We start from the raw sequence: 18,564 nt of genomic DNA, 5'->3' as shown, positions 1-18,564 counted from the left end.
TTCTCATATGCAGTTAATGGAAGGTAATCTGGGAGTACAATAAAGTGTTTCTGAGTTGGTATCAATACACATATAGTCAGATACCCATGCATACTTTCAGTTATCCTCCAATGAATATTAGCACAGGACATACTTGGCTCTAGGACACCCTCTGCTGGCCATGCTGTCAACAACACGTGACAAAGAATAGCAAATGACTCCCACAGCAGACAAAAAGCAACATATGGGACCCATCCCATTGCAAAGGCAGCCAGAGAAGATCTGCAGATGAAAGAGCCTTCCGATCCTTGAAGCACTGGGTAAGGATTAGCCTCCCATGACTGGCACTTTAGTAGCCTAATGACTTCCAGCTCTGGCCAGTTAAAAAGACCATCACATAGAAGAAATACCCACTTTGATCCTTAAACACAAAATGGACTTACGACAAGGATAGAACTTATACTTTAAATATAACTGACTACTCTTGATTTAAACTGGTTTATATCTCTTATAGAATCATATATGAATATACATAAATTCCAGACAAAATCACACAAAAATCTTTGCATTTCTATTCCTGACAGGCATGTATTGATCCTCACAGAAAAATAGAACTACCTCTATTTTTCATATGAGACATATAATTATACCCATACAATTTGTATAATTTTGTTAAGAATAAAAGAGTAACTATGTTCAATAAGTTATTGAAGTTTTATATAAATTTCCTGTGATAAGCAGAATGCTCCTTTAAGGATATCCATTCCCCAATCCTAAGAACTAAAGAGTATGTTAGATTATATGCCAAAAGATTTAATGAAAGACTTAAACCTTAAAATGGAGAGATAATTATGGATCATTTTAATGGGTCCAGTACATGATCCCTTAAAGGTGCTTCCAATGGGGAACCTGAAGATATCTTAAGGGTAAGAGGGTCTTAAACCCACTATTGCTGAAGAGGAAGGAGAGATGGAAAGCATGAGAAGGAATGTGGGCAGCCCCTAGGAACAAAGATCAGCCCTCAAATGACAACCAGAACCACAGCTGGTAAGGAAATGGGGACCTCAGCCCTACCACTACAAGAAACTGAACTTGGCCTACCCTCTGGATAAGTGTGAAAACAGGTCAGTCTCAGAGCCTCCAGACAAGAACTCAGTCCAGCTGACAGCAGATTTCAGTCTTGTGAAATACTGAAAAGAAGATCCAGCTAAACCATAGTGTATGTATAGAACTGGGAATAAATAAATTTGCGCCATTTTAAACCACTAACTTTGTAGTGATTGTTATGGCAGCAATAGAAAACTAATACATTCTCAAATGTCAGTGTGCTAAATTACAATAGTCTATGGTTCTGAAACACAATAATCACTGAAATACTTCAAATTCCACATTCCCAGGACCAATTCACATCTATCAAATGTTATCATTTATAATGAGTAAAGGGGACATTTCTAGTTATAATTACCAGGTACTTTTAAAGATGCTTTCTAAGACTAATATAATGATATCTACATAAGTATCCATTTCAACAATAACAACTTAATAGTTCAAATAGATGATCACTTTGTCAAGTCTTCTTGAACTTGTTTTACCAGTCTGGTGTAGTTCACATTAGGAATACCTCTCATTCATTATATACTTAATGTATGTTATTAGAGTCATGTTTATTATTATAACTTTTTATTAGTCACATTAACAAGACTATTATTAATATAGGTAAAAGAATCAATATTTAGAAAAATGTTGGAATATAAATGATGTCAATGTTTACAGGCCTCAAAAGTACAAACAGTGCTAGGGCAAAAGTCACCTATATTTTTAGTATATACATGCATAAAACCAATAATATTGAGTTACTTTTTAACAGGACTTTATTGGCATGATGATCACATTTTAGTATTTATATTTCTTAAATTAGTAGCTCAAAGTTGCATGTAACTTTATTGCAAGAAGTTACAGCTCCTCCAGTTCCTGATCTGCAAAACACATGTTTTAGGGCATTCCAAGTTTAACCTGCTCCAGCCAACTATTCTGAATTACAGCAAAACCAAAAGGAAAAAAAAAAAAGAAAAGGAGAGAAGGGATTTTTCCAGAGACTCTAGAATATAACAAAATCTGGATTTGAAAATGAGCACTTACTTTTTCTGAGTTCTTTCAGCCAGCCTTGCAATCTCTATAGCTGCTTTCCTTGCTTCAAAATCTGCCCTTTTTATTATCTCTCCAGTCCCTCGGTAGCCAAGCTCCACCAGCTGTCGGGCCAGGCTTTCATCCTAAGGAGAAAATCAATTAATAGATATGTGAGCAGTGAGATATTTTCTCCAGGGTATACCAAGGAGTTGTTTTAAATGACAAATTAAGTGTTTTGTCTTAAAATGAGACACAACTATTAGATATGAAAAGCTAGCTTTCTAACAATGCATTTATACACATCTGATTCTGTCTGCCCTTGACCATGTATATGAGACTAAAAAAATGAAACAATGTTAACCACTAAATTTTCTTTAAAGGGTTGGAAGACAAAAGTCTGTAGGTCTTTAATCAATTTGTGAGACCAACAGTAGACAATTAATACAGTATCTTTAAAACAATAAAATTAGAAACAATAGTGCTCATAGAAGACTAAAAATCAATTGCACAAAAAGAGAATAGGGTTGTTTTCACAAAGTTCAATTTTTCAGACTTACTTCCTTGAAGTCAATTAACTGATGACAGAATATTATAATTTCAAATACAGCTAAAGAGGAACAGATGAATTTCCTATTTAACTATAAAGATATTGTTTCCATATAATGTTGGTAACAATAAAAACAGTAAAGTAGACACCCAAGAAGATAACCACAAAAAGCTTCAAGTTGAAAAGAAAATTTTTTCCCCATAATATTTTTAGGCCTTTTATATTTCAGTTACTTGAAGAATTATCTCATATATTTTTGTCACTTGTATGGCATATTCAAAGAGAATATTTGTTTTCATATTACTTGAAGAGGTATCATTTTACATGAAGTTACTGCCATAAAGCATTATATATAAGAAATATTTATCTAATACTCATCATCATCTTAAATAAAATATATATAAAATAATAATTAAAGCAGAATATAGACCTTTTATTAATATATCACTATTGAATGCATAAAGTGTCTAACAAATAAATGAGACACTTAAGAGGCTTGGTTTACAATTGTATTCAACCTATAATGGCTTTTCTCAGGTTATAACTGTTAAACAAAACCAAAAAAAAATAGATACTAGGAACCAGCTACTTTCCTTTATGAGCATCCACGTAGCAATGTGTGTACATTGTCAAGCTATTCCAATGCAAACCACCAGACCTTTTGGCTTGTTTCTGAAATATTCTGCTTAATATGCAATATGTGTTAGTGTGAACCACAAAACTGAGCAAATGCCTCCACCTAGTGGAACTAACCTTCAACAGAAAACACAATGCAGATTGGGGTTTGCTTTACAAAAGTGAATGGTTTTCTTTATTTGAATTAATTTTTAAAATTTTCTTAAATATTTTACTAATAAGCTTATAGAAAGGATTCAGTTCATAAATACTGTAGGATTCTTCCATGGGAATATAAATTCCTCAAATTCAATATAAAAGTTTCTGTAATAGAGACCATTAAAGTTGCTGTGTTTATTGTGTAGCTGAAATACATTTGATATCCTTATGTGCCTTACTTGGATCACACAAACTCATTTGGATTGTTTTGTTACCAGAAGAATTAATCTCTGCTAACAAATGGGCAAAAATCTATTGAGAAAACAGGCAGAAAGTCAGCCTTGGTGGCTTTGTATACCATTATCATGCTCTAACTGGTTGAATCACTACTCATCCCTCCACCATGACAACACTTCTTGCAAGTTAGTCAAAAGCAAAACTACCAGCTCAAAAGAAGCACAATGCTTAAGATTATCCCAGGGATATGCTCCTTTGGGGCAGGGGTGGAATTTGGTTTAAAAGGGAATCTTGACTTAAAAATTCGAACCCAACTTTTTTCCCCAACCCTCAAAATAATGTCTTCTAGGAGTACAAAGAAAGTCTCATTTAATGCCAACAGTTCCCCTATTACCAGTATCAAGAAGGATTTTCTGCCTCTTATAAGGTGGATTTACTTGAAACAGAAGATAAAATCAGAAGGTTCATTGAAAGTTTTAAAATCAGTACATTCTTTCTCCACTTTCTGTCCTGGGATTCAGAAAAACAAAATCTATGACAGAACACTAATTGCCAGCCACCCACCTCGCAACAAAATGGGTGCTATTGGTTTCATTCTATCTTGCCCTTTTTATGAAACTAATAAGATTATTGTAGAAAACTCTAAGGCATACTGACACAGCTCTCTGGCCACCAAGCCCACAGCTGACTTACTGTTCCCTTCCAAGAAGCAGCAGTGGATTGGTGGAACAGCAGAATGTCAGCCTTAGTGGGTTGGAGCTCTCTGGGCAAGCACCAGTGATGGCCATGTAGATGTGGCAGTCCTAAGGCTCTGGGAGTGCCTGTCACCCTTTGGCGGCTAGGCCTGGGCATGGTATGGTTACCTGCTGGGGAAGCCCAATCCACACAGCACTGCAGCCCACATCCTGCAAAAATAGACCAGCCTCCTACTATGTGATCCAAGGTGAGAAAATGGAAGTGGGGCAGACCTGAGGAATGAAGTTGAGACTCTGGAGTTGCCAATAGCATTAGTACATTTCGAAACTCTAATTAGCATAAATTTGGACCCAAGTCCATGTAAATTGCAGTGATCCAAGTCCATGTAAGTTCCTGGACTGGCATACTCAGACAATTCCTGAACTGGCATATTGACCCCTCTTGCACTGCAAAAGTCTGTTCTCGTTTCTATTCTTCAATGAATCCCACTCATATTCACTCATCCTGGTCTGTGGGTTTCATTCTTCCAATTCATGAGACAGTGAGGGTGAACTGCTGGGGTCTGCTGCAACACAGGAGGGCATGGCCTGCCATTAAGAGCCTTACACAGACCCCACCTGCCAGCAAAAGCAAAAAAAATGGAGTTTTTTTTTATCTCAAAACTCTGGTTTCAATACCACATACATATCACACATTGATATGTCATCCATTATCTTTCCAGAAATGATCACTGACATCCTGGGGTATCATCTTTCAATCCTTCCTCTTAATGTATGTATCAGTTATGCTAGATTTCTTTGAACAAAATCATGCTGTGCAAAAATTCTCATGGCCTACTGATTTGACATTTAATAATGCATCTTGAACACCTTTTCATTCAATAACAATAAAATAAAATTTTAGCTACTACACATTTCATAGACTCTGTGTGCACAAGTATTGTATGTAGTTCACTACTGTGGCTTTAGCTCCTTGCCTTCATCTGACAGTGAAAATTATTGAAGATTCATTTTGATTTTGTATTGCTTTAATTACCAGTGAGGTTCACCATATGTTCTTACAGATGTTATTGGTCATGTATATTTCTTCTATTTGAATTATCTGTTTTGAATTGTTAAATGAACCCTTTGGTCATTTATTCTTAATTTGTAACTACTTTGGGCATATATTAAATGTATTAACTAAATGCATGCAAAATATCTGCAAATATTTTTTTCTAGGTCAATGTTTTCCTGTAACTTTATATAGCTTTGTGTTTATACCTAGATGTTTAGAGCATTTGAAATATATTGTGGTGCCTGATGCTTCTATTTTTATTCAAATTTCTTTATTCCAGAAAAGACAGCTGTGACATTAATTGTTGAAGACTGCTTCCTTTCTCTGCTAACTTGAAATTATACATTTTTGTGTACTTACATCTCAAATACATGAAGGTTTGTTTCTGGATTCTGGTCCCACTCTATTGTCTCTCTGCTCTCTCAACTATTACAAACATAATACAGATACTGCTCTACCTGCCCATGGATAAAACTCCACCACAACTCTGTCTTAATATATTTCAAGTCTTACCTTCCCTGAGCTTTTTATGAGGAACCGCTTGACTCAGCAAGGTCAGAGAATGTTAGTAAACAAGACATATTCAACTAGCATTTTATATTGATTGTGGAAATATAGATAATTTGAAACAGCAGGCATCCTGCTATTAAAAAAAATATATAACATTTTTTGAATAAACCTGTTAGAGGTAGGTTCTCTAGAAAACAGATTTGGGAATGTAGATTTATATGCAAAAGGTCTACTGGAGAGTTTCTTGGAATTTGCCATTCTGTGAGGTTGAAAGAAGCAGGATTGGGCAGCAAGGCCTCAGCAGCTCTGGAGATGGGCTGGCCCTGCAGAGTTTTCCTAAATTGATGTAAGGTGACCAGACCAGACCTTTATAACCTCATAATAAACAGTAATTTAGATAAGAACTGCCTTAAGAAAGGGTATGACTTTGGAAAAGGTGAATGTTTTAGATGAATAGTCATCTAATCAGTCTAGTTCGAAGTTTGTCAATTTTATTGATTGTCAGTGAAGCAACTTTTTATGTCTTTGATCATCTCATTATTTTTTCCTTTCCATTTCATTGATTTCTGCTTTTTTTTTCTTCTATTTATTTATTTGGGCTTGATTTACCCTTTTTTCTAGCCTGTCAAAGTAGACACTAAGAACATTATTAGATTTTTCTTCTTTTTCACTGTAAGTTTTTCAATCTCTAAAGTCTTCACTAGAACTCCTTAAGGTGTATCCAACAAACCTAATACATTTCATTTCCATTTTGTTCAAATGAAAATCTCTTCTATTTTTCTTTTTGTAATCTCTTCTTTGATCATGAGTTATTTATACTAAATGCTTAACACCCAAATATCTGAAAATTTTCCAGGTTTATTTCTATAATTGATTTCTATTTTTCATTATGTTATTAGAGAACAGACTTATGATTTCAATATTTTTCAATATATTTCTTTTGTTTTATGACACAGTATAGGCCCCATGTGTATTTGAAAAGAATATGCATTCTGTTGGTTTTGTGTGTACTAGTCTATAAATGCTAATTAAATCAAGGCAATTGCTAATCCTCTCCAGGCTTTCATGTCACTGCAGATTTTCTATCTTCTAGTTTGGTCTGATCAATTACCAAAAAAAAAAAAAAAAGGAACACTGACACCTCCAGTTACAATTGGGGATATAACTATTTCTTTTCATTCTTAACCAATTTTGCTTTATGCATTTTGAAGATCTGTAGTGAAGCACATTACACTAAAGCACTGTCATTCCAAGTTTCTTTTAATATATATTTTTATAGAACATATTTTCTATCCTTTTACTTTGAATCTATTTAATCTATCAATATGTTTATATTAAATTGTGTTGTTTACCTTTAAAGGGTGCAGCATATATAGATCTGAAACTTTTAGCTATTCTCATAACCTCTGTCTTCTAACTGAGCTTTTGAATCACATTTACTTTAATTTCCAGTGTGGATGGGTCTTTACCTACTACTTTGTTATTTTTTATTGGCTTTATTTGCTTTGATTTGGGGAGGAGGTCTTTCTACTGGAATGAGTCTTTTCTTTAAGTATTCCATGTATCTCCATTATGGGATTATTCGTTATGTCTGTTTTATTTTTCAGTAACTGCTCTAAAATTTACAATAGGAATTATTAGCATATTGCATTCTACCTTCAATAATATGATACCATTACGTATATAAGAACCCACTACAATATTACCCTCTCCCTTCCTTCATGCTATTTTTGTCTCACACAGTTATTCTTTGGTATCCATGATAGATTGGTTCCAGGACCCCTTGCAAATATCAAAATCCATGTTGCTCAAGTTCCTTACGTAAAATGGCATAGTATTGCATATACACATATCTTCCCATGTACCCTAACTTATCTCTAGTTTTCTTATAATATTAATAAAATGTAAATGCTCTGTAAATAGTCATTATACTGTAACGTTCAGGGAATAATGATTTTTTTTTAAAAGGTCTGATGCTGGGGGATAGAATGTGTGCTGTTTAGCATATATGAGGCCCAGTTTCAATTTCCAGGACCAAAAAAAGAAAAGGAGAAAAAAGAAAAAGCCTTACAAATTCAATACAGATTAAATGCTTTTTAATATTTTCAATCCATTATTGGTTGAATCTGTGGATGGCAGATCCTGCAGATATGGAAAGTATTTTACGTCCATATGATAAGCCACAGAATACATCATTATTTTTTCTTTAAATAGTTAATAATCTCAAAAGAAATTTAAAATTAAGAAATAAAACATTTTTATTCACCTTTAGCCTTTCCAATGCTTTTCATTCCTTTGTATATATCCAAGTTTCCTGTTAATAGATGCTATTCCTTCCACCTGAAGAACTTTAATGTTCCTTGTAGTATAGACTTAAAATAATAAATTTCCCTGGCTTTTGTTTTGAAACTATTTATCTCATCTTAATTTTTACTTTTTTTGCTGAGGTATAATGTTCTAGGTTGACCTCTTTATCTCTTTCTTTCTCTTTCCTTTCTTTCTTAGTCTTTTAGTACTTCCAAGATGCCATTCTGTCGTCTTACGATTTGCAGTGTTTTTGAGAAGTGTCCAGTAATTTCTATTTTTATTTTTTTCTATAATGTGTCATTTTATTTTGGTTACTTTTAAGATTTTATCACTGGTTTTCATGATTTTATTAAGATATTCCTTGATGTGGTTTTCTTTGTGCTTATTTTGCCTGGAATTCAATAAACTTGGTTTTTATTTTTCATAAAGCTTGGAGATCTTTTGGCCATCATCTTTCAAGTATATTTTATTCCATCCTTCCCTCTGTTCCTTTTGGACTCTGTTTGCATGCATATTAATAGCGTCTGATATTAGCCCATGTGCCTGAGGCTCTGTTCATTTTTGTTTAGCTTATGTCTTTTATTTTTATTACATTGTTTATTGCTGAGTTGTTTTAGCTCAATCTTAGATTTCTTTACTAAATTCATTTATTTGTTATTATAGGACTTCAGCTAATTTTTCTTGCATTTTCACTGTAGATAATCATATTACTTTTTATAAACAACAGTCTGACTTCTTCCAAATATTTATAGCACTTCCCTTAAATTGCACTGGTCAGAAGTCAAGAAGAATACAAGTGAATTAATCCATTCATAGCTGAATGGACTACTGGGAGGTGGGAAGTTTGAGGAAGTAGGTCATTGAGGTCATATGCTGGAATGGTTCATCTTCTCCCTAGCCCCTTCCCCCCTTTTTTTCTTTTTCTCCCCCCCCACCTCCTTCTTTCTCCCTCCCTCCTTCCATCCTTTCCTCCTTGCTACCAAGAGCTGATCAGCTTTCCTCCACCACAGCTTTCCACCATGATGCTTCTGCCTTGGAGCCAACCAACCATGGACTGAGACCTCTGAAACAATGAGCCAAAATAAATCTTTGCTCCTTGTTCTTGTCAGGTATTTTGATCACAATGACAAAAAGCTGACTAATACAATACACTTCTGAATTCATTTTAAATGTTTTCATTCAGTTCATAAGTAAAATTAGTCTTTTGTTTTCTACTTTGTGTTATCTTTTTCTGAATCAATATGCAAGTTCTGTGAGATTGATATAGCTTGAGTATGAGCCCACAGTAAGCAGCATATAGTTCACAGTGGTAGGCTAATAGCACAATCAACATGTAAGACTGGGCTGGTCATTCCCAGAAGTGATGGTAAGTTTACCTGGCTGAAATCCTTGGATAGCTAGTCTCTAAACCAGGCTTAGACTGTATCCCAAGGTAAATTCAGAAAGACAGACACAAGCCATTGCAAATTTCAGCAAAGAGTAAGGGTTACATCTGCAACACCCAGGAGTTTAAGTAGTGATCAGGCAAGCCCCAAAGCCCATCACAAGGACCTATATAAGAAGAAAGACAAACCACAACCATGTATTTCTACTGAACATGGCAGCTGTCCCCACCCATCCAGATCAGCTATTCCATCTAACCAAAGAGCCTCTCACAAAACATTGTCCAACTGATGAATTACCAACTGGCTAAGAAATACAACTAGCTAGGAAAGATATGCCATGCAACCGAAAACTAAAAGAGAGCAAGAGTAGCTTTTCTTCTGTATATGAAAAAAGAAAAACAGCTTTAAGTCAAAAACTATAAAATGAGAAAAAAGGAGCATGATATAAAGGGATCAATTCATCAGGCAGATATAATAATCATAAATATAAGTACTATACATTATATATATATATTGAAGCACCTAAGTATATAACGCAAATATTAAAAGCTTTTAAAGGAAAGTTAGATTGCAATAAAATAAAAGTAGCAGACTTATATACCCCCTCTTCAATAATGAACAGTTCATCCACACAGAAAATAAATAATAAAACACTGGACTTGGATTCTACTCTAGACCAAATGGAAACACAACATATCAAAAACTATGGGAACCAGTAAAAGAAAAGGTAAAAAGGAATATTAAAGCAACAAATTCCCACTTACAAGATCTAATCATTATGGAAATGGAAACTGAAAACACAATGAGATATCGCCTCACATCTGTCAGAATTACTATTATAAAAATAATAAAAGATATATGCTGCCAAGGATGTGCAAAAATGTATACCTGCACTTACTTGGTTGGAATGAATTTAGTGTAGCCATTATGAGAAAACTACACAGAGGTTCCTCAAAATACTAAAACTTGAGCCACTGTATGATCCAGCTATCCAACTTCTTCTTATTTAACCGAAAGATTTGAAATGACTATGTCAAAGAGAGGTCTACATTCAAATGTTCATTGCTGGTATTCATAATATCCAGGTTAGGGAATCCACCACCTAAGCATTTATCAAAGAACGAATAAAAATATGTGGTATATATACACAATGGAATACTACTCACCTGTACAAGAAAAACCTTGTCATTTGTAACAGCATGGAAGAACTGATGAACATCATGCTAAATGAAATAAGCCATGCACAGAAAGACAAGTATCATTTGTTTACTCTTCCATGTGGGATTTAAAGCCAGACTCTCAGAAAAAAAGAGAGGAGAATGATGGTTACCAGAAGCTGGGAGGCCTGGGATGGAGGAGAGAGTAAGGAGATGGTTGTCAAAGAGTACAAAGCTTGAATTAGACAGAAGCAAATATATTTTAAGATATATTTTATAGTGGATGAATACAGTACACAATATATTATACACTTCAAAGTTATTAAGACAAAATTTCAAATGTCACCATAAAAATATTTGAGGTAATAGTTACGTTAATTTGATTAATTTGATTATTCCACATTATATTCATAAATATTTGTTTTAATTTGCCTCTCTCACTGTTCCTATTCATTTCCTAGCCAGTGAAGAACTGTACAGTTCCTTCAGTAGTGTTTCCCACCCTCTGGGTTTTGCTGAATTCCTACTCATAGTACAGGTCAGTATGTTCCTCAGTCTTGCTAAATGTCTTGAAAATTAGCAACTGGACACAAGGACAAGATTGGATTTAGTTCTGATGTCTTTAGAAAATTTGTTAATGGTGTTCTATTCCTTCATGCACTAAAATCTCCAATGTGTCCCTTTGTGTAACATTAGCAGTTGTGAATGCTCAATGTTACCAGTCCTTATGTTGATACCTCTTAGTCAGACTGGTTGTCTGAAGCTCATTCACATTACCTAACAAGAACCCATGATCAAACTGAGTTCTCACATATTGATAACAATTTATTTCCTTCATAGCTGAAAGTCTGGTTTGCTGGACATAAAATCCCTTAGTCACATTTTCTTTCCTTGAGTATCTTAAACAAGTGATTACAATTTGCATTGGTATAAAACCTTTGCTAGTTAAAAGTCTGATTATTTCATTTGCCTTGCCTTATAAGTCACTTGCTAGTTATACCTAGATATCTACATGACATTTTTTCTATGTAGTTCAAATAATTTTACTATAATATGTGTCTTGGCATTGGTCGTACTGGGTTAAAATTGTCAGATACTAAGTGTTAAGACAATGTAGAGTTTTTTTTTTAAGTAACTTCATTTTATTTATTAATTAATTAATTTATTTTAATGTGGCACTGAGGATCAAACCCAGTGCTTCACATGTGCTAGGCAAGCGCTCTACCACTGAGCTACAATCCCAGCCCCCAATGTGTAGTTTTAAATCTCTTACATTATTCATTTCAAAATGTTTTTCTTGAATTATACTTTTCATATTGTTCTGTTTCCTTGCTCAAATTTGAAGTACTTCTTCAAGGACATCTATTAACAGGTACTTGATCTTCTGTCTTCAATAATTATTAGTTTTGCTTAAATTCTTTATCTCTTTCTTCATATTTTTAATATTTTTTAAAATTTCCTCCTTTCCATCTTCTATTTACTTATGATATCTCCTGTGGGGTTTATCCATTCTTCCGTTTCTTTTAGTTTAGTTTTCACTTCTAAAGACTTCCTTTGGCTCCTAATTCTTTCCTGAATTGTCCCATTACTTTTGAAGTTTTTCTATGTATATCATTTTCTCAATGCCTTTAGTTTGATTCGAAATAAAAGTCACAGCTTTGTACACGGGTCTTTATGATCTGCTTCCTTTGTCTAGAGGGTGTTATTCTGCTTCTCATTCTCACAGTAATTTTAAATGAGCTTTGACCTCAATTCTTCTTCATAGATCATTTCCAGTTTCACTGAACTTTCAGAAGATATGGCTCACAGAACTTTGCTTTCATTTTGTTTCAATATATTCCTTCAAAATATGGCACTTGATTTCTGATATTTTCTTTTCTTTTTTAAATTCTTTTATTCTCTCACTTTCACCTCAGCCTCCTCTTTCAAATTTTCTACTATCCGTATCCTTCTCAATATTGATTCCACTTCTAGCAGCCCTTCAGCACTGTAGAGCACCAACCAAAATGGGAGGTAGTTTCAAAAGCTCCCAGGGCAGCAGACTATCCATCTTGTTTATATGCATCTGGGAACCTCTGCACTCATCTATTGATGGATGGCCAAAGCCCCTTCAGAGTCAGCTGCTCTTCTCAAACTGTACCACTGTCCTTCCACTGAATCCTTATTGTCCTTTAAGCAGCTTTCTTGGTTTGGGACCCTTTAGATTCCCATTGTTTGGTTTGGCTTTTCTCCTGCATGGATGCTGATGCCTTCCAGTTGTTATAGCTGTGGAGGGTTGTTTCCATCTGCCTTTATGTTCAGATTCTCAGGAATAACACTCCCTTATTTTTGTGTAAATTTTGCTCTCCAACTGCTCTTGGCTTCTGGATCATCCTGTTCTCCTTGATTTTCTCCCACTTTTCTGACCCCCTCCTTCTCCTTCTCCTTTGTGCATGCCATTTCCATGTTCATGCCTCAAATAATGGTTGTTCTTCCACATTTTGTCATAAGCCCCATTCTTGTCTCACTCTGCATACTCTACTTGTGAATCCTTCCTACTTCCACTCATCCTACCTGTAGCTTCTGAAGTCAATGTAAATAAAAGTTGAATAGAACTTGCTGTAAATACACAGAATATAGATGTTAGGAAACTGTTTGCAATACAAACTGAGACACTGAGGAGGTCATCAGGTTCTTCATATTTTAACTTTACCATTATGATAAGGTTTTAGAAGTATTGAGAATACAGTATTCTTGGTTACTTCGCCTCTAATCAAAAGAACTCATATGCATGAGGAAATTAGATATTTTTACACAGAGTAAAGTACTGCTATGAACTTACTGAAGGAAAAATTTAAGATTTCTCTTAAATGGAGAGAAGCTAATGTAAATCCCAGTTTTTCCCCAGTGTATAAACAGAAGACTGTACATGATTCTAAATATATATGAATTAAGTTTTTCATAGGGAACAGTATTTTGGTGCAATAAAAATGGAAAAATACAATGGATGATTGTTAGTTTGACTTATCATATAATCATGATAAATTATGTTACTGTATTTTCCTTAGAGTTTTGCCTAATCAATATCTGCTAAATAATTTTAAGGTTATATACAAAAGATTTTATTTTCTAAATAATTAAAAGATAATGCTTTAACTAAAACAGTAAATGATTTAATCATGAGTGGAAACCAATTGTCTGGGAAATTTTAAAATAATTCTATAACATCCCTGTATCCCTTACCTGAGAAAAGAAATTCACCTAGGACTAATATTTTTCCAGTGGTCAGAGGCAGCCACTGAAATGAAGGGACTATGTTTAGTCAAATGGAAAGATTACCAAGAAAGAACTTGGAAAATGGTAATATAATAATTTTGCCAAAGCTTTTCAAATATTTGTATATTGATTTAAGGGATTAGTTTAATTGGGTTAGATAATACTAATTTCCAGAACAAATATTGTTATTTGGGTTAGCAAAGATAAGCCTAATTGCTGATATTGTGTAAAGTTCTTTGAATGTTTTATTGCTATCTAGTAAAACAAGCAAAGCATGGTCTGCATTAAATAAAGAGCTTCTTTTATCCTCCTGAACCTCCTTTTCCATCCTCCAGCTCATCACATAATCAACCTGTGTCAGTCTGTATTTTCCCCCTGATTTTTTTCTGACCAAGTATCATATTAAAAACATAATACTTGGGGCTGAGGATGTGGCCCAAGCAGTAGCATGCTCGCCTGGCATGCGCGGGGCACTGGGTTCGATCCTCAGCACCACATAAAAATAAAATAAAGGTGTTGTGTCCACCAAAAACTAAAAAATAAATATTTAAAAGATTCTCTCTCTCGCTAAAAAAAAGCCACATAGTACTTATTATATTCACAATGATAAGTGTATTTGTATACTTATCATTGTCTGAGAAGTTAAATGATTACAAAGAGGTCAGGTTCACAGCAGCAAAGAGCTGGCAAACTGAAAAGGGAAAATTTTAAAAGATAAAATAATTTACTTACAAAAAGATGAACAGAATTCATAAAAATCAGCATGGACTGATAAAGCATCCTTGGGTTAGCAACAGTGGGAAGCCATTAACACCACTAGGCAAAAAAGAAGATGGGAGAGGAAGCAATATCTAGAACAGGGGAGTTCTGCCAGACCCTGGAAAGAGTGCTGGAGCTGATGGAATGAGAGGCTGGCCAAACATAAGGAATGCAGCCAATTCCAAACCACAGCCAATAGGGAGGTGGCAGGGAATAAATCCTCTAACTACTCTCACCCAGCCTCTGATCTCCTACTGGTATCTCCTGCTGTCTGAAACCTACCTAAAGCCAAAGGGCCTGATTAATGTCCACCAACATCAACCGCCAGGAACACAGACACAGGATCCAGCACAGATAACATGGCGATTTTAAATGAATCATTGCTACTAATTTTTATGGCAACTAACTGAAAATTTGGCAATGGGAGAATATACTACTCAATAAAGGAGTAGATAGTACTAACTGTATTCTTGAAAAATGCTAAGAAAGTTGATTTTAAGTGCTTTAATCACAAAAAAATAATAATTATGTGAAGTAATACTTGTTAATTAGCTCTAGCTATTTTATGACATCTACATAGTTCAGAACAACACGTTGTACATGATAAGTACATATAATTTCATTTGTTGATTTTTTTAAAAAATTGTTTTTTCAAAATTGTCCTATTAAACCAAAGTCAATTGCTGACGGGGGAGGGAGACAAGGATTACCTCACAAAGCATAATTCATAACTCATGACACATGCTCGCCATACAGTTGAAGGAATTCTGAGGAGTCCACTTGTTTCTGTGTGTTCTAAGTAGGCAATTAACTTGCATCCACAAAAAGTATTTGAGAATTTAAATAGAGCTTTATAAATACAACTTTAAAAGTTGTAATTAATACATATATTCCTGCCTTAGTATCACTGTTCAACTAAATCTTCATCTCACTTTTTATTAAAGTACAATAAGCATATGGCTAACCAATACCAACTTAAAAATAAATTTATAATTCTCCTCAAATCAAGTTACCATCCTCCATTTTGGAGACTTTTAAAGTTCTGACTGATGAAACACAAAGTATTAATTTCTCCCCTCCAAATAACAATATTTTTAGTTTTTTGCTCTCATGAAAAACTGTAACAGTTTAAAAAAAAACTGAAACATTTCTCAGTGATACTAGGCTTAAGTGTAGTAATGTTCCACACATGCTACAAAGATGATTTTTTTTCTATCAAGTTTATTATTGTGTACATTTAACTTTTGTTTATTTAAACATTCAAAAATTTTAATTCAGACGTTGTTTATAAGCATTTCTTTTGCCCTTCATTTCAGTGTCTCAGATGCAAGGCATAAAACTGACTTTCAAGACTTTAAAATATTATCTATATAAAATATTTAAAAGTTGTTGTGCTGGAAATATCCAAGAAATATCGAAGAGTTGTGCTGGAAATCCCACCTACATTTATTTTTAAAACAGACAATTTCAGGAAGAACAAATCACTTGTCCAAGGTGTCCCACAACTTGTTCTGGGCACAGGTACTAGAATTAGATGTTTCTGTTCCCTTAAAATTATTTTCATATCTACCAAATGAATGTGTTTTGAAGGATAAGCACTTTTCAAATCTGTAGTCCACATTTAAGTGAAACTCCACCCATCCGAATTGGAGAGTCCAAAAATTTCAATGAGCAAAATTACCTTATTCCAGATTAGAAATGTGGAGAGTTGGTTACAGGGGTCAAGTTTTTTCCAGACTTGATGTGCTTTGGCGCCACATAGTGGCGCTTGTTTTCTCTGCCATTAATTGGGAGGTGGCGGTTCTGCATCACTTCCAGGACAGCCGAATCCCCTTACTACCTGTTTAATCTATTGGGTTGGGGAAGACTGGCTAGGAATAGATTAGGGTTTGAGGAACTCACTGGCCATCTCCCAGCTTCACAAGACCTAGTGCAGCCCATGATTTTCCCGCCCATCCGGGTTTTCTTCGATCCAGACAGGAACTGTGTCCTGCACCACCCTCCCTTTAGCGGGAGTGGATGGGATGCTGGGCAGAAGAGTGTAACCCATTAAGTCCGGCTTCGCACTTTTTTCCCCTTGCATTTTTACTATCAGCATTAATCGCGATTATCAACTGTATAACACAAAGACAGGAATATACCGGCACAACTACCAGCGATTAGTAGGGATGACGGTAAGGTGGGGAGCAGGTGTTTCAAGGACCCAAATACCCAAAATAATATCAAATGCAATAGGTTGGTGTTGCCAGTTGTCCTGGAAACATACTGTCTTCTGCTACTTTAACAAAGGAAAGCGAAACTGTCGTTGTTCTGAGTTAAAACTCTCGGCAACCCACCTTTCTCAAAGTAACTTTGGAACAGAACTGGGTCAGGAGGAAGCAGAAAACCGAGATGCAGAAATTCAAGAGTACGTGCACGCGCGAGTCTCTGCGCTGGGTGACTCGAGAGACCCAAGTTCCGCCAGGACAGGGCACTGCAGGGCAGGCAGGATCTGCGACTCACCTCGGCAGGTGTTCTCCGCGGCTACCCCGCGGCCGCCGAGCCTGACGTTTGCGCGGTCCACCGCCAGGGGGCGAACACCCCACTACGCGTCCGATCGCCGAGGGACCTAGGGACGCGAAGGCGGCGGACTCTGCCGCGCCGCTGCCCTTACCTCCAGGTAGTACAAGTCCACGGTAGTGATCTGCGAGTCTAGGAAATCTTCGTAAGTGTTGAACTGAGTGACAATATTGTCCACGGCCATCAACGCCTCGTCCTGATCCATCGCGGTTGCCTTGGCCAAAGCGTCCCTAGCGACAGAATCTCGAGGGCAGGATCAGGAAGTTCCACCCACTTGGTCCCATCCAATCAGTTGGAGGGGGGTTGAGCTCTGAGCGTTAATCCCGCCCCCATGTTTTACTACTGGGTTTCAGGTTCCCGCCTAACTCTTGGGAACTATGTTAAATTACCCACTCCAAATTCAGGGGCGGTATCAGTCCACTGATTCACACCTTGGGGAAATGTGGAACAAGGGGAGAGATGCAAATGACAAGCCAAGTTAGAGAGTATGATGTTTATACAAATCGTTATGAATAAATTCTTCAAATCATAGTCTAAAACCACTTTAAGCAGTACAAAAATATAAAAGTATTTTTCAAGGAGGAAGAGTATCTCAAAAGTCTAGGAAAATGGTCTTGTGACCAAGGCCACATTAATGACCTTTTTGAATTATTTTTTTTAAATTGTAACTCAAATCTCAGTTATCAATATCGAGTGCAAAGAACCATTTACGAATTTCCCAAATGAAGGAATCTTAGCAATAATATCTTTGAGCCCCAACTTAATACATTTTAATTTTTTTACTATAAATTTCAATAAGCTCACAATGAAAAACCTTGCTCTGCAGAACCGGCCTTTTTTTAATAAATACCTGTGGAAACTTAAATGATCAAGGGTTTTACTCAAGATTTTCTTTTTCCTTTAGAATAAAGTTTTTCATTTTTTAAATATAAATGTAAAGGAATCCAACAAGCAGCTGTCAAAACTTTTTCAGAACTTATTATGGTTTTTAATGTTTTCAAATTATTCTTGAGAATTTAACACATAGAATTTTCTTTCTAAATCTTTATGTAATTGTTTTAGAAAATGTTCACAGATGTGCTAAAAAATATTTCAGTAAAAAATCTCAGAAGGTTATTTCACTTTTGGTTAGCTTATACAATTTTAAAAGTTCATCTCAAATATCAAGATGTCTATGAAAGTGTAAATTTTAAGTGATACAGACACAAGGATCTCT

The 18,564-nt window shown here is 35.3% G+C and overlaps 1 protein-coding gene across 1 annotated transcript; it reads right to left on the bottom strand.

Moving 5' to 3' along the window:
• Window positions 1-2,114: 2,114 nt before the first annotated feature.
• On the bottom strand, window positions 2,115-17,553 carry LOC144252084 (cilia- and flagella-associated protein 299-like). Its single transcript, XM_077794648.1, has 2 exons — window positions 17,443-17,553; window positions 2,115-2,249 (listed from the first exon to the last, which is right to left on the bottom strand). The coding sequence occupies exons 1-2, from the start codon at window positions 17,551-17,553 to the stop codon at window positions 2,115-2,117; spliced, it is 246 nt and encodes an 81-aa protein (XP_077650774.1).
• Window positions 17,554-18,564: the final 1,011 nt, after the last annotated feature.

This window comes from Urocitellus parryii, unplaced genomic scaffold, assembly GCF_045843805.1.
Source record: "Urocitellus parryii isolate mUroPar1 unplaced genomic scaffold, mUroPar1.hap1 Scaffold_37, whole genome shotgun sequence".
NCBI classification, from domain to species: domain Eukaryota; kingdom Metazoa; phylum Chordata; class Mammalia; order Rodentia; family Sciuridae; genus Urocitellus; species Urocitellus parryii.
This window is presented reverse-complemented; position numbering and strand designations above follow the sequence as displayed.